At 40.3% G+C, this 26,496-nt stretch overlaps 2 protein-coding genes and 1 long non-coding RNA gene across 4 annotated transcripts in view; 2 read left to right on the forward strand and 1 right to left on the reverse strand.

The window, feature by feature from the left end:
* The first annotated feature begins 196 nt into the window (after positions 1-196).
* syt16 (synaptotagmin XVI) overlaps positions 197-26,496 on the forward strand; it is a 41,325-nt gene continuing 15,025 nt past the window's right edge. Inside the window, exons 1-2 of one of the 2 annotated variants that reach the window (XM_085256877.1) lie at positions 197-339; positions 19,308-19,550. In XM_085256877.1, coding sequence (XP_085113003.1) covers positions 327-339; positions 19,308-19,550 — 256 coding nt within the window. In that variant the 5' untranslated portion in view covers positions 197-326. The remainder of the gene's footprint in view (positions 340-19,307; positions 19,551-26,496) is intronic. The other variant, XM_085256878.1, reaches the window with a different exon arrangement.
* On the forward strand, positions 23,161-25,294 carry LOC146551518 (uncharacterized). Its single transcript, XM_085256883.1, has 2 exons — positions 23,161-23,532; positions 24,417-25,294. The coding sequence occupies exons 1-2, from the start codon at positions 23,273-23,275 to the stop codon at positions 24,661-24,663; spliced, it is 507 nt and encodes a 168-aa protein (XP_085113009.1). The 5' UTR covers positions 23,161-23,272; the 3' UTR covers positions 24,664-25,294.
* Positions 25,016-26,308, reverse strand: LOC146551519 (uncharacterized). The gene is made up of 2 exons (XR_014889907.1): positions 26,112-26,308; positions 25,016-25,284 (listed from the first exon to the last, which is right to left on the reverse strand). It is a non-coding gene; the product is annotated as an uncharacterized LOC146551519 (long non-coding RNA).

Below are 26,496 nucleotides of genomic sequence, written 5' to 3' on the forward strand. Positions count from 1 at the left end.
GGTGTGTTTGCACAAGAGTTTTACATAGTACTGACTGTATATGTGAAAAAATTTTGTTAACTCATTATAACTTACACCTATTTGGCCAATAAATGAAATAAAATAAAATAACAAGATCACAAAATATTGAGTTGTAAAACAAATAACCGATTGACTATTTAAATTATTCAAATGTCCCACAGTCAGTGAACGCCTCACCGCTCACCGCTGTGTGACTGCAGATCTGCGGGTCTGGAGGATGAGGAGCGGCGGGGATGCTTGCTGCCCCCTCTCCTCCGATGATACATCCGATTCTGCTCGTAGTCTGAAGGGAAACAGCCACAGCCATGGCCTCTGACAGTAAGTATACCCACCTCCTCACCGTGTGACTGCATCTAATGTTTTTAGTTTGCTTTTTTTTCTCCCTGTCTGCTGTTTTCAGGCTCCCCTCCTGGTTTATTTTGACTGACTGGGAGCGCCAGTACATGAAGGCCAATTTATCAATTCCTTTGATTTGCTACAGATATTTTTCATATGGAGCGAGACTGTTGCTCTTAAAGAACCTTTTCCAGTCATCGTTTAAGCGAATTTAATTAATTATGTCAATCGTTCTGCTGGGGCTTACAGCAAATTTGTGATACTCCGGAGAGTTAATAGTTGCCTCATCATGGCCACTTCAAGGACGCCTATTTTGCTCGCACAGTTGGGAATAATAGCTAATTGCACATGAAGAGCATATAATATGAGAGACATTGCAATATATATCGGTAAGGACGTTGATAGAATGTAGCGGGATGTGCTGGATGTTACACGGGGTTTCCCTTTCTTCTGCTCTGTCAGTCAGGCGGCGCAGGTGGTGGGGACAATGATGGTTTGTCAGGTAGAAGTGGTTCAGAAACAGACACGGAGACGTCGTTTTGTTTCATAAATTAAAGCCAGAAACACGTGTCATATTTTACTATATTTCATTTTAATGTAAACTGTTGCATAAAAATAGTTTGCAAGTTCAAGTTGAACTGTCGAGTTACCCTGTGTCTTTCAAGCAGAGTATTAGAACTACAGAACTCCAACATGGCATATTCATTCATTCATTCATTCATTCAAATAGAGAGTAACTCAACAGCTGTACATATGATATCTATGCGAGGCTTGCTCTTCAACGACTTTAAAACTGTAGCCCTTTGTATGTAGAAATATTTTGCTGTCACTATTGTTAATAATAAAAATTGATTTTGAGGAAATAGATGTTGGTGAAATGCAACAAAATGCAAAAAAAGCATAAAGGCTTATGTGCAGGTCAGTTAAGTCTGTATCATGAGACTTCAGATGCAGCTCCAAAAAGCTGATTCTGTTCGTTTGGGTATAACGTGAATATCCTGCAGCAGTAACGCCAAATGGCCATGTTAGGTGACAGGCAAAGTGTTGTTATTTTTGTTGTAGAATTTAGTTTACTGATAACATTTTATTTAATATATTTTAGTGTGCAGTCGATTTACTTAGACAAAACAATAAAATCATGGGCACTGATGCATGCAGGAGGACATTGCAAAGCATAAGTGTGCTTCCTCATGCTCAGGCCACATTTGCAATAGGTATTGTTAGCTCTGGTATATTTCATATTTGTCAGGAGGCTTGACTACTAAAAAGATCCTTCTGTCACGATTTAGAGGACACTTACTTTGACAGAAGGAGACCAGATAGTTGCTTAAATACATGCAAGTGGAGGCTGTGTGAAAGACCACAGGCAGGTTGTCATGTTAAGATTTAGTGTCTTTTTTTTTTTTAGCCTGGTGATGCTGGTGAGTAGCCGTTGTCTTAAAACCCACCCCAGGTGAGACACCGACCAAGGAATAGGCTTATTTCTGCTTAAATTGGAAGTTGTCCTACATGAGCTGCCAAAAAAACTTTCACATACAGTTTACTGTGTCAGCTGTGACTCTGAGAATGAAAAACATGTTACTGAAAACGAGAAACTCATCTGTAAGTCAAGAATTATTGGGAATCATAAAAAATCAATAGATGTGTGGAACAGCAGCCAGAGACTTTTTGAGATGGCTTATACTGGATGTTTACATCTTAACCTGTCAGTGATGCTAAGACAAGATTCAGAACAGCATCAAAGCAATGCTCAGCATGCTCCGCAAAACAGTAGGAAGCAGTTAGCCATGCACGAGAGGCTGTTTCTGGTTATTGTGGCCTAGTTACAGACTGCTTCAATGTCTTATTCATGGCTCTCTCCTCCCCGCTGTGGAGGAGGGCTCTCAATACGATCTAATGTTGCTGCTGCTGCTTCTGCTGTGTGTTGCTGTGTGTGTGTGATTAGTAGTATTAGGACATTTAAACTGCCTTGAAACCCATTTCCCCTCTTTTTTAAGAATAAAGGCCTAATGGTGGAGTTATAGTGCCCTATTAGAAAGCAGGCCCACATAGCCAGTCGCTGTTGCTTTGCCTTACAGGCTTATTGAAGTCACTAAAAATTTCTCGCAAGAGTAGAGTAGAAAGTAAACTGAAGCTACAGCAGGTATCGGCCACAGTCAAAAGTGTCCACAGGAGGGCACAAGAGTTCTTTTTTGGCTGTCCGGCAAACAGAGAAAATTTGGGTCCACTGTTCTCTCTGGTTTAATTTTGTTTGGGGGCTTTACCACCCTCTGATGGACATATCTGACTTATGATGAGCTCAGTGTTCCTCTGTGCTCAGTAGTCAGTCTTTAGCTGTCTCTGCTGCTGAGCAGGTACTGTGTGTGTGGATGATTTATTGGCGTTTGTTTGCTTGCTGCAGCTCGAATGGCTAAAACCTACGACTGATGCCCACATTAACAATGAATAATGGATGAATCCTGAACTATTTTTAATTGCTGACATGCGTCCTGCTGCATCTGAGGGCTAGCAGCACCTGTCCAGTTTAACATTGAGCTGAAAGCCTGGTTAACCTGTGCGTCATGCTGTTTAGCGTTAGTTACCATGTAGCGAAAAGGAAAAAGCTTTGTTTTTATATGTCCTATAAAACTTGTGTCTGATACCGTAGCGTACTCCTGTGGCCACTTCAAAAAACATTTTTTTAATAAGATAAGATGACATCTACACTGCATCATGGACCTCTCTTGCATTATCAGTTAATCCATTTTAAATGTGCCAAGTCATCAACAGCATCATTAATAATTTAATAATATATGAATTATGTTGCCTAATTTAATGACATTGTTTTGATTATACTGTTTACTTACAAAGCATAACAGCAAACCCTGGGAAGATGTTGCCAAGGCAGAAACTAATGGAAGTCCTAATGATTAATAAACAAAATCCAAACACTAAATATTCCACATCAACTGTTGTTTGTGCTGCCCCAGGTGGCCAAAAGTTGTTATTGCAAGTTTAGTCACAATGCCTATGTTGGGGGGGGGGGCAAGTTAAATGCTGCTATTGAACTTAAAAGTTGTGTTAAGAACTAAGCTTCTCATCCTCACTCACCTTCCTGATTCTAAATATAAAAGCAAATATTACAAATAAGCGGTTGTGAGCTCTGTAGTCCAGTTGTGTATTCGCTTTCTCTGCCTTCCTCCTCGTTGTTGTGCCTTGGTGGTATTCAGGAAGACACATCTGCCTCGCCCACTGGGAGACAGGAAGGCTGTGCTGATTGATGGCTCACACTGGGCACAAAGCAGCTCAGACTGAGGGATCCGGTTGCATTTACAGGAGCAGGAGGACTGAGGGATGAAGGAGAGAGTGAAGCAGTCAAGTTCTTCACTGGTCAAATTGTAGAGAAGATTAAAATTAGAGTAGAAGGAAGTGAGGAAGAGGAGAAACAGCATGGCCAGGGAAGGAGGAATCACTGAAACTCCGCCGCCAGCAAAAGAAAGTAGGTTAAAAGTTGGAGAGCTTTAATTTCTCAACATTTTCCTGTGATGTATTCTGTTCATTAGGGATTTATACTCGGTATTACGGTTGGTGAACGTTACAAAGACTCCAGAGCTTGTTTTACCCTGAGACATTACCTGTTATGCCTCTAAACTGCGTGGTCAAATTATATCCCCTATATTTTCTAACTAAGTTAGAAAGGATCTTAAATAGGAACACAAATGAAGGAGTCCAGAGATTCTCAAGCTGAAACGTACAAATCAACTACGAATTATGTTAAATCGGGACAGAAGAAACAAAATACAAAAAGCTGAAGTCAGCACAGTGAAACAGACCAAATGAATCCAGGTTGTTTTTTAGCTGGTGTGAGGTGGACGGGGAGAGACAAGCTTCTTTGGCTTATCCTCACCCCATCTCCTCTCAGACCTTACCTTCTCCCAGCATGTGAGACTCACCACAACCGGTCACAGCAGATGGCCCCGCCCCTCCCTGAGCCTGGTTCTGTCGGAGGTTTCTTCCTGTTAGAAGGGAGTTTGTCCTTCCCACTGTCACCAAAGTGCTTGCTCCTAGGGGGTCATCTGATTGTTGGGCAGAGCAGGTCAGGAAGCACAAGGTAGCATGAAAAACACTGGGCAGGTGCCTTAATTAGGTGCTGAACCACTGCTGTTGCTCTGGGCCCTCTGCTGGGACAGTGGCCACTTTCTGCCTCTTTTTATTTATCTTCTATTTATTTCTTTGATGCTTGTCTTGTGTAACCTTTAAATAGTGTTGCTTTTCTTAGTGGTTTGTTAGCGGATTTGTTTAGTAGTTCGATAGACTTTGCAACAAGAAACTTAGAAAATTTCATATAGATTTTTGTTTTACATGATATAATACAATAAGTGTAGGTGCTGTTTTTCAAATAAGAAAAGAGAAATATTTATCTGTAGTAATAGCAGAGTCATTTAAAATCTCATTGCTTCCGTGTACATGTAGTTACCAGTATGGGAGTAAGAGCGAGGTGGCAAAGGCTCTTTGTAAATTAGTGTTGGTGCACAATTGAATAGATAATGTGAGCACTGCTGTTTTTTATGTTGTAAAGTTGAAGGTGTAGTTGGAAAACGGAAAATATTCAGAGATTCAATCAATATTTTCACTTCTATTTGCATGCGTTTAATATACCACTTATGATCTGTATGTGGAACATGCATTTACTTCTAACTCCTAAAATCATAAATATTAAAATAGTCAGCATTTGTGCTTGAATTTTTTTAACTGTGTGGTAAAGGTTTTACACTGAGAAATGTAGCTAATCATTCAGTTTGACTCAAGCGAGCGAGTACCGATGATATAGTCAGTAGTGAAAAAATAGCAACTTCAGTCATGTAGTTGTTTATCTGTTACTGAATTACTTTGGTGTATATGAATGGCATTCAGTTAGTTCTTTATCAACATAAAAAGCCGTACAACTTATGAAAATACAGTTAAAAGTCAAACATCTGCCTTGATATTATCAGCTCCATCCGATCTTATGACTGACACCCCTAATGTAAAGATTCACAAATGTCAGCAAATTCCTTGAGTGAGATTCCTGAAACCCCTGGAGTGGATGTGAGGGAATGTACAAACGTGGTGAAAGATGTCTTTTCCCTCTGGCAACAGAAATAAACTTACCACAACAAAGAGTGGGCACTCAGGAGGGAAAAGTCCCCAAATTTCATATGTTTTTATCAGAACTGGCAGCACATATAAAACACTGGGACACAACCACACTTTAATTAACACATAATGCACCACATAAAGCCGGCCACAATGTTGGCCACTTGTGTAGGTTACGTCATAGGCTCTATAAAGATTCCCGAGCCTCCGGTGTAGCAGCAGTCCTCTGGTGTTGCCGTGGTAATGCAGCATTTTACCAGCAGATGGGAGCTCAGCACTAGTATTGTAAATCCTGGTTTCCCAGCAATGCATGAAGCATTAATAGTTTTGTTGCTAAGACATTTAAGGCTTAGAATACTTCACAGGAAGTCATATTCAAAGAAAATTTCACAGTACATCGCAATATAATCAAGTTATTCCTCAGTTAGACAAAAATACGTGCTGTTGAGGGATATCTTTGATTAAAGTTAAGGCTTTAACAGGCTTCATACAGCTCCTGTTCTTTAAAATAAGACAAGCTAGTGAGCCACGCTGATTGGAAAATGTTACCTGAGCGTTTCCTCACTGACACATCTAACCGAGACCAGCTCCTTTTAGAAGCTTTGCTGGAACAGTCATTCACCTCACAGGGATAGACTGGCTCAGCACACATGGCAGCTTCCCTGTAAATATGGCTTTGTTTTGGTTTTTGATTTTTTTTAGTATGTTTCAGATAGCTGGTGAAAAGCTGCACATGGTTAATAATTCATTGAATAATTCTTTGAATCTTTAAATCAGACAAACTAAAAAAAAACTGGCTTTACTTGAAAATATTTCTCTTATCAAAAGAAGATGTCATAAAGGGGTAAAGCTCGGTGGTGTTATCACCATCATTTAGGTTTGCTTCAGCTCAAAACAGCTACGGCAGAATATTTCAGTGAAGCTCTAGCTCATCAGTTTTGTCTCTACAAAGTATTAATGAGGGGAATTTATGATTCTCCTTCTTCTTGCAGTTAAAAATGCTCAGATTTGCTCAATACCTTATGGTGAGTGTGTTTGTGCCGTCTCCTCATTCGAGTTCACAGGAACCACGTTTGGGACCTCAGGGTTGCATGAATAGAGCATTTGCACCTGGCTCAGTGCTGCATATTCATAGACTAGTGAACCCAGAGCCCTGGCTGTTTGACTGTCTTTCTTGGAGCTCCGCTCCAAATGAAACCACTTTTGACTTGTTTTTCTTTCTTCATCATCTCTCAACCCCGAGATGTTCTTGTCCTCCCAGCCAATCAGGACAGACAGATGGCACCATGGTAACATGAGACCTTCTTACATGTGGGTGGGAAAAAACACATTCATTATACCATAATAGAGCCAATGGACTGTTTCCAAGGAAACTATGATTTTCAGGTGTGTGTGTGCGTACGTGCTCTTTACCTTGTGGTCAGTGTGTTTGACAATGAAAACATGCTGTGCCGATGTTTCTGTGTTTCTTAGGCTCCTCGTGGTTGGTGCTGGTGGCTGATTGCTTTTTGTCAGGGTGTTGAACCACAGTTCAGTGTCTCGCCCTCTATGTTCATATACATGTAATGTGATTACTTTGTTGAGGAACAGGTAGTGCACAAGACAGTTTAAAATTTGTGATGAAATTTCAGTTCCAACTTTGTTTCCTTTATAAATTGTTGTGTATGTGTGTGTGGTGTTTCCTAATGGCAGTCTGCTAGGGACCGGGACTTTTTGCACGGCTCTCAGGCCGACTGAGCACTTTCCGTGAGCCAGACGTTACGTGAGTTAGCGTATGTGCCACTGAGCAACCTTTATTCAAAGAACTGAGCCATCCAGTATCTAGTTGTGCTTAATAAATTGACTGGACAAAGCATTAATTTTAGAGGTGTTTTGTGGTGTGTATAGAATAATAAAAGAACAAGCAGGAAAAAAATGATGATAAATGTAGCCCTACTGGGATACTGAATGAAATAAAACATTAGATTGTGCATGGTGTTGCTCAATTCCAGACAGAGAAATAATCATCCTGTATTCCTCAGGCGTCTGCCTTCATTACAGTGAGAAGAGAGCATTCAGCTGTGTGTTAAAGTATTAATCTGTAGACAGAGGATAAGGAGACACACAAAGAGGCCACAAGTCTTGAAACTAATTACCCACATTAATGAGTGACCTTAGAATGAACTGAGAGAGACAGCATGTACTCCTTATGCTTTATTCATGGCTAAAAGAAGAAGAAAGGAAAAACTACAAAGCAGCATGTTTTTCCTCTTCAAGACCACTCATATCCCTGTTAATGAGTGATAGCAACGTGGCATTCGCTGCCGCTGCTGCTGTGTGACTTCTTTTTTTTTTACTTTCTTTTCGAACGCTCAGATCAAAGTGCTCTCTTCTCTCCTCTGGAGCTACTCACTTCAAAGGCGAGGCTGGAAAAATCAGCAGCTGCATATTAATCAGCGGATAAAGATTTAGCATGCACTGATGCACAAACAGTCTTTCACAACAGAGGTCTTCCGCAGATTAGCGATTGGGAATTTTTCGATTTCTCCATCTCATTACTCGGATCTGATATCTCGCTAAGATCAGCTTGTGAGAAAATAAATAAATAAAAAAAATGTGGTCTTGCCTTTTATAGGTTTGCATGTTCAACAAACTGTTTTCAGCTCTTGGTTCATTTATTTTTATGTTTGAAATTCTGCCTTGTTGAGTGGCATACATGTGCGCTTGTGTGTGTGTGTGTGTGTGTGTGTGTGTGTGTGTGTGTGTGTGTGTGTGTGTGTGTGGCAGGTGTGAGGGCAGACTTTGACCAAGGGTTTCTTCCTGTCCATCTGCATGTAGACAGTGGGAGGCTCTGAGTTTCCAACACTGAGCTCAGTGTCTGACTGTCAGAGCAGCTGAGAGGGAAACTCCAATTTACAGCCACACCCGAACACACCATCCGAACATTTACCGTCACACTGTTTTCACTTCTGCATCTCTTGGGAATTAATTTATTAGAAATTCGTTACTTTTCGGGGGTAATCAATATTTGTATAATTCCATTGAAAGGAATTAGAATTCAGTTACCATAACATGTATCGTATATTATAAATAAATGAGGAGGAGCTGTCTGTTAGCTTCTCACGTTTAAAAGTAATGTAACACCGATAATGCAGTGAGGTGCGCTCTCTCGGTCGATGTCGTCACAAGCCTGTGAGTGGAGAAGTGAGTAGGTGGCGTGATGTCTTTCAAAGTGAAATTTGGACAGCGTTATAGCCAGAGCAGGAGTGTTCCCGTGCTGCATCTGTCATGCACACTTGCACACTTCTCTCTCTGTGGGAGTGAACAGAAGCTGAACATGTAGAAAGCTGGTGGCCTGTCTGCAGAGACTTTCAGGAACTGGTGACAGCAGCATTTCTTCTTTGAAAAAGAAAAAAATGCACAGTTTTGTTTTTCTTTGTTACAGTGGTTACAGTTGGCAACTTCACTGAAATAACCCTATATTTATCCTTCAGTCTCTCAACCTTGAGAGACAGAATCATGTGGTGAAGCCCTGCATTGTACAAACTAAGAAATTTGCTTCTGAACACAAATCAAGAATTAATACGTAATTCCCTTTTATGGTTTCCAAGCGTGGAGGATAAGTTCAGTAATTTTGCTCGTTATTCTTGAGTCTTACTTGTGAGATAGCAGCTGGTGAACAGGCTGTGGCTGTGGTGGGCATTTTCTTAGTAGGCGTTATCCTCTGCACGGACACCAAAACAACATCACTGGTGGTACGCAGATGTCGTCTCCACATTGTCATGTCTGCAGTGTGCAGTTCAAGTGGAACCAAGTGAAAGAAGGTTTGGCTTTCTCTAGTGTTGTTTACGTGAACCAACATCCAGCTGTGGATTTACTGGCAGAACATTGTGCTTTTAATGATGTTAAGTTGAGCTGAGAAATGGTGCTCCAACCTGCTGGTGATATATTTGTATAGTTATGATCAGTGTTAAGGTTGTCACTCAAAACAATTAATTATTATTCATATTTGTAGTATTATTTAATAATAATTGCATTACTTTACTTAATTACTCATTTTGCAACAAAGTAACTGTAGTTGTTGCACTACTTCCCAAAAGGTTGATTCTGTTCATCTGGATATAGCGAGAAACGTTTCGTGACTCATCCAAGTGAGTGCACAATGACTGAAACTAGCACCACTGAGTGAACAATGGGCTGTGAGGTCAGTTCCTTGATCATTAATATGCAAATTGTCATGACCATTGATCAACAACCACTGATCAATGGTCACAAGTACCATTCACAGAGAGTTGGGGAATGGCTGCAATTATAGCATTTTAAGATGGTGACAGATGTACCTTTAGGGCCCTTACTCGATTCCCTTTTCATGTAAATGGCCTCCTTGACTCTCCCCTCAAACCAGCGTTCCTCCCTGTCCAGGATGTGAACATCCTCATCGTTGAAAGAGTGTCCATTGGCCTGTAGGTGTAAATAGACTGCAGAGTCCTGGCCTGACGAGGTAGCTCTTCTGTGTTGAACCATCTGCTTCATCAAAGGTTGTTTGGTTTAGGGCTGCTCAATTAATCGAATTTTAATCACGATTACGATCTGGGCTTTCAACGATCATTAAAAATGACTGAGCCGATTATTAGCCCCTCCCTCATTTATCCGCGACACCTTAAAGGCCGGTCCGTGAAAATATTGTCGGGCATAAACCGGTCCGTGGCGCAAAAAAGGTTGGAGACCGCTGATTAAGAGGACCCGAGGGAAGCTCGGAAAGCTAAGCAGAAGTTATTTGGAGAGTGACTGCCGTTGGTTGAAAAGAGTTTAAAAAAAAAAAAACTTCAGTGGTGTTGCACACTTTTTTATATTATTTTTTTAAAGTCATTGTTAACCCTTTAAAGCCGGTCAGAGCAGCACGCTCCGTTTTGCGTAACTATTTTTAAATCCCTGTAGAACCTGAACCGTGTAAGCTAGCGCAATAATTTGTTTTGCATATGAAACCGGAGGAGTTGTACTTACATCTGATGCCATCAGCTTGTCCTCGGTCACGGTTTCGTTCCACATATAGCTTTGCAAAAATTGCATAAAAAGCGCTTGCAGGAACAAAAGCATAATATTCCAGAAACACGCTTTGCCGTTCCTATCAGCTGTTCGTAACACTTCCCACAGTGAAATGATGCACATGCTGTTTTCTTTGCAAATTTGCATCATAGGATTGTTTTTTGTTTTTCCTGCAGTATATAAAAATTGCTGTATCTCCAAAATAAAACTATGAAGACACTCAAAATAAATTTCCTGTGGTGGGAAACTATTTTTTGCAACTTTATTGTATTTAAAGTTTTGAGGGATAAACCTCTTAAACTTCTCCAAGTAGAAATATATGTAAACAAAACAAAAGCGATTTTCAATTTTTTTTGTAGTTTATTGCACTTTTTTGCAATTTATGTAATTACTATGCACTTAATGCATACATATTATTAAAATATGGGCTATAACAGTTGTATTGATGTATAGCAACTTGAAATGCTCCCACAAATGGCACTACAGCATGTAAAAAAATAATATAAGCTCTGGTGGACTTGGTTCTATAGTAGGTCTTAAAGGGTTAAATAAATATTGTCAAATAATCGTGATCTCAATTTCAGTGAAAATAATCGTGATTATCATTTTTGCCATAATCGAGCAGCCCTAGTTTGGTTTCCCTAATGTATAAATCATAGCAATCCTCCTGCACTTAACAGCGTACACTATGTTACTCTGTTTGTGTCGGGGGACCCGATCCTTGGGCGTGGGCCAGTTTTTGGCGCATCATGTTTTGGCATTTAAAAGCCACAGAGACACGGTGTTTACAAAAAATGTGTCTCAACCGTTCTGATACTCCTGACACATACGGGATCACTGAGGCATTACTAGGCAGCAGTTGTCCTTTTCTCCTGGATCGGCTGGAGCGTTCTTTAAGTGCCGTCCCAGCTTTGACAAATGTCCAGCTGGGATGTAAAGGGTCTTCTTGATGCGCTGTTCTTCTGCCTCCCTGGCCGCTGTGTCTGTGGGGATGGTGTTCGCTCTATGTTGTAGTGTCCTGATGACACCCAGTTTGTGCTCCAGTTACATCATGGAGCCCTGCTGTCAAAAACTGACGTAGATGTAACACTGTCTAAGGAGCAGGATTTAGGAAATAAATTTAAAAATGTTTATGAATTTCATGTTAGGAAACCAACGATGTTTTTCAGTAAAGTTGGTTGGCTAGCTGCACTCAAACAGGAAAATCCACCTGTGAGCCGTAATGTTTGGGTTTGTAAAGCACTTCATAAATGAGGACTGTGTGGAGGCCTGTTTGAGTCAGGTTACAGGTTTTTCACCCGGACCGGCAAGTTGGAGTCAGAAACTCTGGTTTTGGCTGGCTGTACTGAGCAGTGCAATCAGGTGATGTGATCAGCGCTATTTTATGCAATGAATTCTCTTTCTTTGCCCAAGCCATTTCAAACAGTTTACTACATACACAACTACACCACACCACAAACGTCCCATCAGCATGTCTGCAGGAAAAACACGATTTATGCGATGCATTTTCACTTGTCTTCAATAAGAAGCAGTTATGTTTTTCTTGTGATATGCATCTAGTAACCTGTGATATTGTAAACTGCTTGTATTGGTAAAAGCGAATATTTTATTGCATAAAATTGTGCTGATCGCATCATTCGAACATCTGCTTTGCCAGCTGATTGCTGGCACACCTGATCTGGTGAGGAAAAGCTGGAGTGTTGGACTCCAGCTTGTTGGTCTGGTGATCAAACAGGCTCTCCTCCACACTGTGCTCGTTTATAAAGTGCTTTACTGTGTGTTATTTGTTGGTGTTCAGACTCTGGCTGCTGAACTGGAGTCAGCATGCACTCAGCTTTAACGTCACTCTGGGTTTTTTAGGTGTTAGCATGCTGCCTTTGCAGATGCTTTCAGTGAGCCAAAGTTGTGTTTAGCAGTATTATTCAGTCAAGGCATCAACTGCATTTCCCCATCATGCTCTTGTCCTTTCATGCAGTACAAATACAAGTAATAAATACATCAACCCATTCCTCATAAGTCGTAGACCATTCCACAGTTGTCTTTAGGGCTGGGCCATATTATACCGTTCACGGTAATACCGGTATAATGTTAGGCAACGATAGGAAAATGAAATATCGCGATAGAATATGAGTAAAACGCGCATGCGCAGTGCCTTTGTTTTCATACGCACATGGCCGATTGTTGAGTGAAACAGATGAACCAGAATTGGTTTGTAAAAATGGTGCAACTTCAGTGATGTGGAACTGGTTTGGTGTTTGTCCGTCAGATACACGACAAAGCACATTTTTTTGCAGAACATGCAAGCGGGCCGTCGTTATTGTCGTATTTGTCGGACTAAGATGCTCTTAAATCTGGGAGTAATCTGGGTCCTAAACTCCGTATGCTTCAGGTCAAACGAACACTGCAGCATCACTAAGAATTAAAAACTGTCTAAATTCTTTCATCTTTAATAAAACGATCAGCATTGCTGCTTTACCAGGTGTAACTATGAAGTTTAACTTCCAGGCATCCATGAAAACAAAATGTATTACATTTAACGGAGTTAGAAGCTAGCAGGAAGCTAGCGGAAGTTAGCTCGCTAGTTTCGCTAGTTACCTAAGCATGATATAGCATGTTCTGACTGAGAGATTTCTGAAAAAAATCAAACGTACAGCTCTGCTATCACTTCCAACATAAATGAAGACAGGAAACTAAACAGCAGTGACGTTTGTAGGGTTACTGAAGTTGGGCTATCTGGTATATAATGATGTGCTACGTGATCGCTAGCGACACAGCTATGTTAGCATAACATACACAGTGAAGCTGGAGGACAAACACTAACACTTTTCCACTTATAAAAGTTAACGTGAAGGTTCTTCATGGTTAGAGACAAATGCAATCGCATGGCAGGATGCTGTAAACGGACCAAACTTCAGTCAGGAGAACAACTGAGATAATCCATCCACAATACGAGGTTAGTCATTAATATACTGCAACAACATGGGAATAGAGCAGCTGCCAGAGAATTCAATATTAATGAATCAATGGTACAGAAATGGAGGAAGCAAGAAGAATGAGTTTAATAAAGTTTGATTTATCTGACTGCTTTGTTTCGCTTAATGTGCGTTATAATCCCGTGCACCTTATGGTCCGAAAAATACGTACTGCACACTGCAGTTTAATGTTGCAAAGCACCTCTTTTTAACTTCAGTGGATATTATACATGGTTATGCTCAGGATATGTCAGCCCATTTCTACTGGAAATGCCTTTTGGTTAAACTTTCAGCAAGGAATTTGCATTTGCACTGTTACATTTTTATAAAGCTTTTAATGTACATAAAAACCAGCTTCTTGTTTAATTTTTAAGTGAAAATAAATGATAGGTTGTCTTTTTGCGCTAGTAAAGTTGTGGAGTTGTATTTTGTCTCGCATCAATTATATCGTCAGTTATATCGTTATCGCAAATTTTCAAATATATATCGTGATAAATATTTTTGGCCATATCGCCCTGCTCTAGTTGTCTTCTTGAATATGTATTTAAATTAGCTGCTTGTAGTGCAAATGTGCAGGAAGAAAACAAAACATGTTTGTTTAACTTTACCTGTACCTATAATCTAATTACTGAATTTAGCACACTACATTGCCATGTTACTGAAAAATGTGAGTACAGTAACGTGTTACACGGGTTACGATTAGTCTCATGTTCCCTATTACTGACTGCAGTTCTGGGTTCACACCAGCCACTGCTATTGTCAACAACATTGTTTGCACATAAAAACTAGAGAGCTACAGTTGCCATAGTGACGTCACCTTCTCTAACTCAGTTGCTTACTTTGCATTTCTTATTGCTTCTTAGGGAAAATTGGAGAATGTTCCTGGAGTTTAATTTTCATAAACTTTTTCACTAAATTGTTCTGAAGGCTTTTCGTGAATAAATGTTACAGTGGAGCAAAAAAGTATTTAGTCAGCCACCGATTGTGCAAGTTCCCCCACTTAAAATGATGACAGAGGTCAGTAATTTGCACCAGAGGTACACTTCAACTGTGAGAGACAGAATGTGAAAAAAAAATCCATGAATCCACATGGTAGGATTTGTAAAGAATTTATTCGTAAATCAGGGTGGAAAATAAGTATTTGGTCAATAACAAAAATACAACTCAATACTTTGTAACATAACCTTTGTTGGCAATAACAGAGGTCAAATGTTTACTATAGGTCTTTACCAGGTTTGCACACACAGTAGCTGGTATTTTGGCCCATTCCTTCTCGAGAGCAGTGATGTTTTGGGGCTGTCGCCGAGCAACACGGACTTTCAACTCCCGCCACAGATTTTCTATGGGGTTGAGGTCTGGAGACTGGCTAGGCCACTCCAGGACTTTCAAATGCTTCTTACGGAGCCACTCCTTTGTTGCCCGGGCGGTGTGTTTTGGATCATTGTCATGTTGGAAGACCCAGCCTCGTTTCATCTTCAAAGTTCTCACTGATGGAAGGAGGTTTTGGCTCAAAATCTCACGATACATGGCCCCATTCATTCTGTCCTTAACACGGATCAGTCGCCCTGTCCCCTTGGCAGAAAAACAGCCCCATAGCATGATGTTTCCACCCCCATGCTTCACAGTAGGTATGGTGTTCTTGGGATGCAACTCAGTATTCTTCTTCCTCCAAACACGACGAGTTGAGTTTATACCAAAAAGTTCTACTTTGGTTTCATCTGACCACATGACATTCTCCCAATCCTCTGCTGTATCATCCATGTGCTCTCTGGCAAACTTCAGACGGGCCTGGACATGCACTGGCTTCAGCAGCGGAACACGTCTGGCACTGCGGGATTTGATTCCCTGCCGTTGTAGTGTGTTACTGATGGTGACCTTTGTTACTTTGGTCGCAGCTCTCTGCAGGTCATTCACCAGGTCCCCCCGTGTGGTTCTGGGATCTTTGCTCACCGTTCTCATGATCATTTTGACCCCACGGGATGAGATCTTGCGTGGAGCCCCAGATCGAGGGAGATTATCAGTGGTCTTGTATGTCTTCCATTTTCTGATGATTGCTCCCACAGTTGATTTCTTCACACCAAGCTGCTTGCCTATTGTAGATTCACTCTTCCCAGTCTGGTGCAGGTCTACAATACTTTTCCTGGTGTCCTTTGAAAGCTCTTTGGTCTTGGCCATGGCGGAGTTTGGAGTCTGACTGTTTGAGGCTGTGGACAGGTGTCTTTTATACAGATGATGAGTTCAAACAGGTGCCATTCATACAGGTAACGAGTGGGGGACAGAAAAGCTTCTTACAGAGGACGTTACAGGTCTGTGAGAGCCAGAGATTTTCCTTGTTTGAGGTGACCAAATACTTATTTTCCACCCTGATTTACGAATAAATTCTTTACAAATCCTACCATGTGGATTCATGGATTTTTTTTTCACATTCTGTCTCTCACAGTTGAAGTGTACCTCTGGTGCAAATTACTGACCTCTGTCATCATTTTAAGTGGGGGAACTTGCACAATCGGTGGCTGACTAAATACTTTTTTGCCCCACTGTAAATGATAAAATGAATTAAAAATATTAGTTTGTCCAGCAAGATAACTAACTAGCAGAAAAGGTACACAAGTTGGGGTTGTGCTACAACCCGGCTTACATTAGACTTAAAAATGCATCAAAGCATAATACCAAAAAAATATAGAGAAAAAAATACGTGTCTGATACACTACAGTCTTTATATAAATAAGAACTAAGCTGCATGGCTTTGTCGAGAAAGGCTCTGTTCCAGTGATGCTTGTTTACTGAATAGTTAAAAATAACTGTGAAGTTTTGAATAAGTGTTTCTTATTTCTGAAATATAGCAATGGAGCTCTAGTTTTATGTCTTCTCTCTATAACGAGAAGAAAGGAAAGGCTCATGAGTCCCAATAACAGTATTAGAATTTCTTAGGAGCTAGATCCTAAATAGGAAGAAAGTAAATAAGGATTAAAGTCTTTTTAAGCAGTCAAAACCTCTTCTCAACAGAAACCATCTGCTGTTGTTGCTCATTATTTTGTCGTCGCGTAGGAACACACGATGTGGGTGGAAGTCTACGGTGTAGATGAAGGTACATCAGGTACGTCTGTAAAGCGTGGGAGTTTAGGTTCTCATGAATGAAAGTTAAAGAGAGGCAAAAACAAAAGGTGGAGAGTTAAAAAAAAGGTGTATTGAATCCTCACCACCTACACTGCCGAGTGCTTTCTTTGGCGTCAGCTCCCAGTAGAATGTGTACTCATGTCATTTGGTTCCATTGATTTTTGCTCACTGAAACGTTACCGTGGAAACAGGAAAAGGCACCTTGTCCCTCATCCCTTTGCATTTCTTTTCATCGTGCTAAAGGAGACTAAGGCACCTCATTGAAAGCAGAGCAGAGTAGTACACCCTCGCGTTTCTCTTCATCTCTGCCCATGTCTACCTCAGTTTGCCTGTCTGGTCACCCGTTTCTTAGTTGTGACCAACTTTCATCACTACTTTCTTACATGACAATGAAAAATAGGTGCACTAATTTATTGAGGCATGTGCAAACATGAAAATAGAGCACATAAAGTAGAAAAAATTCAAGCATGAAAACAAATATTTAATGATCACCTTTATTCTTCAACAGTCTGAACTCTCTTAGCCAAGATGTCTTCTAATTTCTTTAACCCTCTCGAGGCAGGCGTTGCCGATTTGCAACAGTTAAAAACTAACAACCTGATTACCCCACATACATATTTTATGGGTTTTTTTTTTTACTCAGAAGTACCACTGCAGGACTTGGTTGTGCATTAGCAACAAAAAGTTAATTTGAGCCTGAGAGGGTTAAGTTATTTAAGAATATTTCCCCCAGGCTGATCTCACACTGCTTCAGTAATGTCGAGGTCCAAGCTCTCTGGGGAGGCCAGTCCATGACTGATAGTGTTTAGAATTGTGTGTGTATGTTTTGGGTTTCTTTCCATACTCACGTATGCTTTTTCTGCATTGCAGTATGTTTGGGAACATTGTTATGCTGAAAAATGAAGCCATTGACAATCATATGCTTTTCAGAAGGGATTGCATGGTGGATTAAAATATGATGATACTTTCTGCATTCATGATTCAATCAATTGGAATAAGATCTCAAAGACCACTGGCTGAAATGTAGCCCCAAACCATAACACTCACTACCTCTGTCCTGAACTCATCTATGCATATTGATAATGATTTGAACCAGAAATTTCAAATTTAGATTAATCTCTCCATGAAACCTGTTGCCACTGATTTTTAGTCCATTTCTCAACCGTTTCTCCCTGTTTTCCTCTTCACCTTGCTCAAGGGATTCACACAGGGATTCATCTTGTTGGTGCAAAAATTAATGCGAACAACTGACATGTTTTTGCAACAGGACGGTGGTATCAGAGTGCCTAAAGATGCTATTTAAAGCTTGTCCTATGTTAAGTTCCCTGTTATTTACAGCACTAATCCCTTGAGCTAGGCGCCTTTTATATACTTAAATGATTCATAGCTCAGTGTTAAATGGTTTAACAAACAAAATATTTTCACTGAAAATGTTCAGGTAGGATTTGAAAGAAATAAGTGAATGAACTGCAGCAAATAAAAGAAGAAGTTCTGGAGAACTGTTGTTTAAGACAGCTTAAAAAAGTTTTTCAAAAATACAGATGCTGGGAAACAAAATATAAAGAAAGGGAAACTGGCTCACTACGTATGTGTAGTAGTGTACAGGCAGTATATAGATTAGCAATATACAGCACATAAAGTGTTAATGCACACATCACAGATGGTAAATGGATGGGCTTGTTGTATTTATTTACTGAGAGCTTGCTGTGTTGCATCTAGGATATTTATTGATCCAACAAAGTCTCTCCAGTTAATCATTCTATAATTTCCTCCTACAACAAATAAATACAGACTTACACTGTAGCTGTGCAGTCCTGATCACGCACAACAATATGTTGTTGTGTGTGATCAGGACTGGATCGTGATTCTTGCCACTCTTTCCCTCTTTATACTGACTCCGTTTTTTAACGCTATAAGTTTTAAATACTTTTCAGAGCATCATAGACCATAATGAAGGTTAATCAGTAGCTCTTGTCATCCACACCTGCCCCACCACATGCAAGCTGCAGTGGTTAGTATGGCCAGCTAACTAGCTTACTTACTGTATATTCTTAGCCAGATTCTAGCTGTGAGGCTAATGCTAGCACTTTTGTCCTGCTATTCATTCAACACAGGCAGTGTTTGAAATCACTCACTAGTCTCTGGACCATAGACTGTTTTTATTGTTTTGCTGTCCCATCTTATAGTGAATATAAATTATATAGTGCACTTGGAATATTCCAAAATATTTCACAAAAATAGCATACGTGTAATAAATGCCAAAAAGATCACTCAAATCATATTACTGTTTTTTCTTACTGGTAATGGGCTCACTATTACATGGTCCTTCTCATAGAAGTCCTTATAGAGGGAGTAGGGAATTAGTGAGTGATTTTGGACACAACCATACTGTAGCGATGAACTTTGACCTGTAATTGGCATAGAATGGACCAGCACAGACTATGATGCGAGAACTGGTTTCTTTAAAATATGACAAGAAAAAATGTTGAACTCAAACCTTACAGTTCTAGCGTCACAGTGCTCTTGAGCAAAGTTGATTTGCTGGTTAAGCATAGGAAAAAACTGTGAAACTGTTTTTACACTGACTCTGCTCTTGAGCAAGGCACTGAAGATATTTCAACTACTAAAGTTTCACCTGTCTGTCTGTGTGTATCACATGTACCATGCGTACTGTTGCGTGCATGTATGTGTGTGTGTGTGCACGTGTGCGCATGTATCCAGGCTGTCTGTTTGTGTGGTCTGATCAGTGTGTCATTGTGTGTCCCCTCTCCCTCTCCCTGCTCCTGCCAGTCACCCCAGAGGCCATCGGCTTCCTGTCGGCGGTGGGTGTCTTCATCGTGGCATTGGCCGTCCTCTTCCTCTTCATCAACAAGAAACTGTGTTTCTCACGTGTCGGCGGTCTTCCCTGCCTGGAGGTACACGGTCGTCGCAAGAAAGGACGGGCTGGAATCCGCCAGGGCCTCGGTGAGTGACTGACAACTCAATGATAGTAACATGCCTACTCGTGTAGGAGAGCCAGGGTCCATAATTATCACATATATATTTTGTCATAAATTCACAGGACAGCTTCCAAAAATGATACATTTTACTGAGAAGCAGCAAAACTGTGGTGTTTGAATTTTAAGTTTTACTAGCCAGTGAGTCCTGCCACACTTCAAGGTTTGTCTCAACTAGAAACATCTCAGAGAGAGTACACGTCTCCTGTTTGCAGTTTGACCCCAATTAAAGTGTTCAGCAGCAGAGAGAGAACGTGGGAGAGTTTGTATTTGTCCAGGGATTTCTGTGGGCGAGAGGGAGTTGCGTGACTCAGCCGCATACTGCTACAAAGCTGTTCACGATTAAAAAATGTTAACGCTGCGAAAGCTTTATGAAAAAGTCCACCTCCGAGGAAATTCAGAAAGAAACACAGAGTGCAGGATACTCAGGGTGCAGCTTTTGTTCCCATTTTGTCACCCACTTAAACTTTTTTCCTTCCTCCCACTTGTCAAACAGTGCAAACACGCAGAGCAAAGGTTACCATAGGTTAACTTCTATTTAATGTCCCATAACCTGTCTTGCAAACATGACCATTGAGCCACGTTTACATTGAAGACAACACTTCAAAATCAAATACTGTGTACTCGGTTAGAAATATAAAGTAGATGGGATTTTTTTTAACAACTGTGCTACTTCTACTACTTTATTTTCTAAACTATATAAATTTCATAGCTTGTAATTTGATTAATGATTAATGTTTTTGAAATTCACATTTGTATGACGCAGACTTTAGTCAAGATGGAATACATTTGTCATTACTGCTAAATAAAGCTGTGCCTTGCCTACTTTGACAAAGGCCTCTACCACACCAGAGTTCCTGCTGTGAAAACATCTATTAGACCTGATCAACTGGGAAGACGCTAACATGGTGCCAGTTACCTGTTTAAAAACCTGTTTTATTGCACCTGACCCATCCTCACCTGTGTCCAGTCCCAGTGTATTAATAGCTAACATATTCCCACTGGTCTTTGGCACATTGTTCTTGTTATTCCGCTGGGTTTCATTCCCGACTGCCGCTTTTGATCTTTTATTGCCACATGAACTGTTCACGACCTTCCTGGTCAAACCTTTATCTTCAGCAACACATCACTGAATCACCAGAGTGGTTTAAAGTTAGCCCTGCAACAGATTGGTGACCTGTCCATGCAAGGTGCTCTGTGCCTTTCGCTCTATGATGGCTGGGATAAATTCCAGCCATCAGCAACCCTCAAATTTATACGTGGAAGAAAACAAGATGATTCCGGAATTTCTTGCGTAGAGTTTTTCTTCAGTAGTAACAATTTCTTTCCTTAGCCTAATTCTTAAATTGAATATTGATGAATGTAATTATTTAATTTGTATTAATGCTGACAGGAATTCTAAAAGACCTGCTGAGAGCTTCCTGAAGAGGGTAAATCCTTCAAACCAGCTCGGATCTGGTTGAGAGCCTCTGAATCATCTTAGCATTAAGAGCAAGTGGTCAGCAGAGGTAAACCCATATTTGCTCTTGTTAAGGAAGCAGAAATGAAAGAAGGGCATGTTCACATTTGCTACAGTAGGATGGTGGAGACTGTGAGTCAAACTGTGAGCAAACATTGGCTTGTTAGTTTTTCACCTGTAACAGGTGGAGCCTCTGCTATTTCCAGCTAGTTTCCTGAACAAACAGCATATCCTGTTTATAGTCTCTTCATAAGATTCAGCTGAACGTCTGTGGAGTGTCACTGGATGAGGTAGGAGCTGTTTGAAAACTCAGGTTCAGTCAAACTGTGTGTGGAAACAGGTTTAACTTAAACTCTAGTCTCAGGCTTAGCACAAGGTTAAAAGTTTAAGGTTAATTTGACCTATATTCATTATTCTAATACTGATGGCTAATAAGCTTGAGTTATGTATGTTGTTGAGAAGTGACAAGTACAGTAACAGTGAATGTCCTGTTAATTAAAGAGAGTTTCTTTATCATATTTTACAGAGTAAAAAACTGAATCACATTGAAGGAATTAAGTAATAAACAAATGTATTTAAAACATTGTGTTTTATATTTTGTATTCCTAGTAGTTTAACCAGCATCTGGCAGTGTGATAGCTGCTGTGTTTTCTGTGTGGGACGAAAAATGTTTTTATTATAACTGAATAAATGTATAAATAAATACTTTTATACAGAAATAAATAAATTAACCAAAAAATGGAAATGAGGAGAGCATTGAATTAAAATGTCTTTTCCTTACAGAAACTATTATTGTGGCTATTTCGTGATTTTTACTTTTCTGTTATTTCTTTTTTTTTTTTTTTCCTTTTATGTAATTTCTTTGTTGTTCTGTCTGTATGTGAATTAGCTGGGTAGTCCTGATCGCAGTTAAAAGCAGAATTCGTTTTTTCTGGGTGAATCAGACATAAGCAAATAATTCTTATCAACTACACATGCTAATTCTTCACCTAGCCTTTTGTAAACAACAATCAATGGCTTTGAGGTCAGGCTAGTGTTTCCTACTTTATGAACACTCAGACACAAATAAGCAAATGTATAAATTTAACATACAAAATATAAGATTATTTATAAAGTTGGGGAAACCTGCAGTCAGCTGAGACCGAAGAAGTTACCTGAAACGTCTCTCCTGAAAACGCTGCGTCCAGATGAACAGAATCAACCTTTGGAGATAAATAAATACAGCGACATGTGCATAGCTGAATGTAAAAAAATAAAAATAAACATGTTGAATTATGTAAAATTAATACATCAGATCTTTATAAACAGAAATAGAATAGTAAACGTAGTAAGACATAAATAAGAAATAGAAACACAAAAATTGCTTTGAAAAAAGAAAGAAAGAAAATAATGACGTGACCTATAAATATTTAACTAAAAAAGAAAATATTAAATACAGATCTAATGAATAGAACAACAAGTAAGGCTATAAATACTACAATAATGATACTTACAGTCCTGCCCTGTTTTAATACATTTGGATAGCTGTTGAACTCAAACAGGCAAGCTTAAAACCAGCACAACACTTGAGCTAGCATGTTCTATTTTCCTTCATTTACCATTATCAGCTGTGATCTTTCCAGGCATCATCATTAATCATGAGGAAGATTTCAGCACCATATTGGTATCCCTGTACGCACGCTGCTTACAAGAACACCCAAGTCTCTGTTACCATAGCAGGCTCACTCATGGTGACCTGTTCACAGCATAATTTAACACTGTTCTTTGCTATTTTAAAGAAATCAAACAAAAACTAGAATTAAGGACTGAAAACAACAGGACTGTAAACACATCAACACTGGAAACTTGACAGTTTTAGTCCAGAACTTCCCTTAAATGGAGGTCCCTGCAGATTAAAATCTTTGTATTATTTCCTTTTGAGTAGTATTTCACATAATACCACATAATTTCATGCTGTTCAATATGCAGCACCAAGTACAGCAAAACAAGTAGTAGGTGTGGTGTGTTCACACCGAACGCGATGGACGCGAATAAAACGCCCCAAACGCCCCTAATTTGACGCGTGTACATTCGCGTCTCAACGCGTGTCCAAGAAACATCCATCGCGCGTCAATTTTGACGCGCGTGAACCGGAAATGTGGGAGGAATGTGGGAGGGAGTTGTGCCAGACCGGTATCTTTGCAAGATGGCAGCTATCGAGCTAGCGCTTGAAGAGAGAGTCTCCCTTCTCTATGTACTGTGGAGAGCAGAGCAGCAGCGTAAAAGACGTCCTCGCCGTACCTGGGTCCATCAGGTCCTCCAGAGGCATGAGCAGTTTGGTGAGTTTCACCACTTGCTCCAGGAGCTGCGCCTGGATGACGGCCGATTCCAGCGCTATCACCGTCGGCCAGTTTGAGGACCTGCTTTCCCTCGTCGGTCCCAGCATCGCCCGCCTAGACACCAACTACAGACGCTCAATCCCACCTGCAGAGCGCCTGTCCGTCTGCCTGAGGTTAGTAAAACTATTTAATATGGTAGTCCTTTATTGATATCTGTGCTAATATGCTAATCCATCCAGTTATACACTGCTAACATGGATGTGCTATGCTAACAGTGAATGCTGTCGGTGTTTACTGAAAGCAAACTGTGGTACAGAGACGACTCTTTATAATATTTCTAGCGATACTCAGAAGGTCTCATCAAGTCCCGATTTAATTCGATTTATGCTGTTATCAGTGTTTGAATGATAGCATGGCTGTGGTGTCACATCAATGTATGCGCTCGGTGTTTGCTGATATCAAACTGTAGCATTAGGACCACTGAGTTAACCTTTGTAGTGATACTCCTTTTTATTTAGACCTGGTTTAATTCTGGGATAGTTGAATATTTGTATATAATCCCTGCAGCTGTCAGACTCTATAGCAGGGGTCACAGCCTTTATTAAAACAGAGTTAGATAAAACTGTGAACAGTTTGGTTCATCTCTAGTTACATGGTTCTATCTTGATAAGCTGTCTTATCACAGATTAATTTTTCAAAAATATTAATGATTTAAGCAAGGAAAGGGCTACATGTCAACATACAACTCTTTATTTCTATTAATGTCTCACTTCATTCCTACCTGATTGACATGTTTAGGAATTATGAGTGATTGGCTCACTGTAGTTGTGAAAGTTGCTACCAATCAAATTATGATATGTTAAAGTTAAAACAAAACACAACTGTTTTAGATATTATCTAATGTACATTTTGTAATTATCCTTATAATTACAAAAGGTTTTATGTAAGATTCATGTTTTGTGATTTAAATCTGACATCACAAAAGTATTTTGGAATTTGAATAATGTATTTTGTAACTGCAGTACACATAATACTGATTTTGAACAATTTTGTCCAGGTTCCTTGTCACCGGGGACTCCTTCAGGACCATCGCGTTCAGTTTCAGAGTCGGTGTGTCCACGGTGAGCCAGATCACCCCCCAGGCAGCGACGTCCATCTGGGACTGTCTAGTGGACGACTTCATGGCTGTGCCTTCACCTGGAGACTGGCGGTCCATCACAGAGGGAGCGCTGGAACTTTCCTCTGTGCTGTGCAGCTCTGGATGGGAAGCACGTCCAGACAAAGGCACCCCATATATCATATAGGAGACACACACATTGATATACACTAAATATTTATTTCATTTCTTTTTTTGTGGTGCCCAAATTGATGCACCTGCTTGATTTTGTTTAAACAATTATTGCACACTTTCTGTAAATCCAGTAAACTTCTTTTCACTTCTCAAATATCACTGTGTGTGTCTCCTGTATGATATTTAACTGACATTTTTTATTGTAACAACCAACGATTTATACAGGAAAATAATGTCTATTAACAAGGTTGCCCAAACTTCTGCATCCCACTGTATCAGTATATTTTGTCATTAGTATAATATGAAATAAATTCTACATGTGTCAAGTCGTGTGCCAACATTTGCTGTGTAGTAGAACTGAGACATTAGTCATTATAAACATTTATTTGAAATAATATTAAAAGTCTCAAACAGAAAAACATTAAACATAAATATATAAAATATAAGAATTTACAGAGAGACAGGAATAAAAAGGACCAGCTGCTCTCCAGAGCAGGAACAAGGCTGAGGAGGAAATGCTCCATTGGAGACTGGTGTGGCCTCTTCAGGGACTCCAGGATGGCCAGCTCCACCGCCGATGGACCGTCCTGGGACCCGTCCCTCATCTGCCTCGGAGCCGTCCTCCTCTGTGGGCCTGTAAAACAGCACAGAACACAAAGAAATGAGAAGGCTGCTACTAGATTTTAATTTCAACATTGAAAAACAAAAACAAAACAATAACAGGATATAATCAGATTGGTTGTAGATATTTAGTAAAAGGGAATCCCACCGACTAAAAAGGTATCAGTGCTTGCTGTCCATATCTGTGGGTGCAGCAGCAGGAGCTCAGGGACTGGGGATGCTCTGCTGCAGAATCAGTTGGTTCTATCAATACAGTATTAAATGTTAACAGGTTGGATATAATAATCGTAGAGTAGACAGTGGTCCCTCATTTATTGCAGGGGTTCTCAGAATAACTAGCCCCTGGTCACAGTTCTCACAATTGATTCTCAAAGTGCAAACCTTTGTAGATTGCAAAACGTAAAAGTATTATTATGCCGCGGTTTGTCTTCATCTGCCCGCCACTTTCGTGCGCCTTTTTCCCTCACGGTGCAGGTGTCTATTTCCGAATGAGGCTCATAGTTATGGGTGTTTTTGTGCTGTTTTTTCTATTGGACGCAATGGTTATCAAAACCAAACGTGATAAATTTGGCAAGCGCAGGAGATTTGTCAATCAGGCTGCAGAATGCAATGCTGTACTGTGCAATAAAAAATCAGCGAAAAAGCAAAGCAGTGACGGATGAACAGCGGGACCACTGTGTGCTGTTTATTAATAAACAATAAAATATATTCCTAAATGACAACATGCATAAAAGCAGAACGGTATTTGTACGTCAGTGGGAAAATAGCGGTGGCTTGCTAGCTTTTGTGCTGCTTCCCCGGGTCAGTGAAAACTTTCAAAAGAGAAATGAATGAACTTACCAGGTTGCCCGATCTCTTCACATATCTTCCTCCAAGCTCGGTCCTTTTTATTCCTGTCTCGGTACTGAAAGCAGCTGGTGTTGTACAGCTCCGAGTTGTTTGCTACGGCATTGATTAGCCTTCCCCTCCACTGAAGTATGAAAGGCTTTGGCTGGATCTGCCCCTTTGACCTAGGTAACAGCCACGTCACCAGGCTCCTGATTGGTTGTCGCGGCGCGATTTGACGTTGGAGTTCAGATTTTTCCAACTCGAGCGGTAGACGCAAAACGCGCGTATGCACAAAATGCAACACAAAAACTCACGCGCGTGGTTTTATTCGCGAGTCAAACGCGCCAGACGCGCTACACTGACGCGCGTTTCACGCGTTTTGGCGTTTTCGCGACGC

Source organism: Mchenga conophoros, linkage group LG19 (genome assembly GCF_057382185.1).
Source record: "Mchenga conophoros isolate Kocher_MC1m ecotype Shallow Benthic linkage group LG19, M_conophoros_male_GT1.1, whole genome shotgun sequence".
Lineage (NCBI taxonomy): Eukaryota > Metazoa > Chordata > Actinopteri > Cichliformes > Cichlidae > Mchenga > Mchenga conophoros.

What these genes read in the sequence shown, in the direction of transcription:
- LOC146551518 (XM_085256883.1), top strand. Translation starts at nt 23,273, where the DNA reads ATGTACTGTGGAGAGCAGAGCAGCAGCGTAAAAGACGTCCTCGCCGTA. An exon ending in CGCCTGTCCGTCTGCCTGAG is followed by an intron (nt 23,533 to 24,416) that starts GTTAGTAAAACT and finishes AATTTTGTCCAG; the next exon opens with GTTCCTTGTCACCGGGGACT.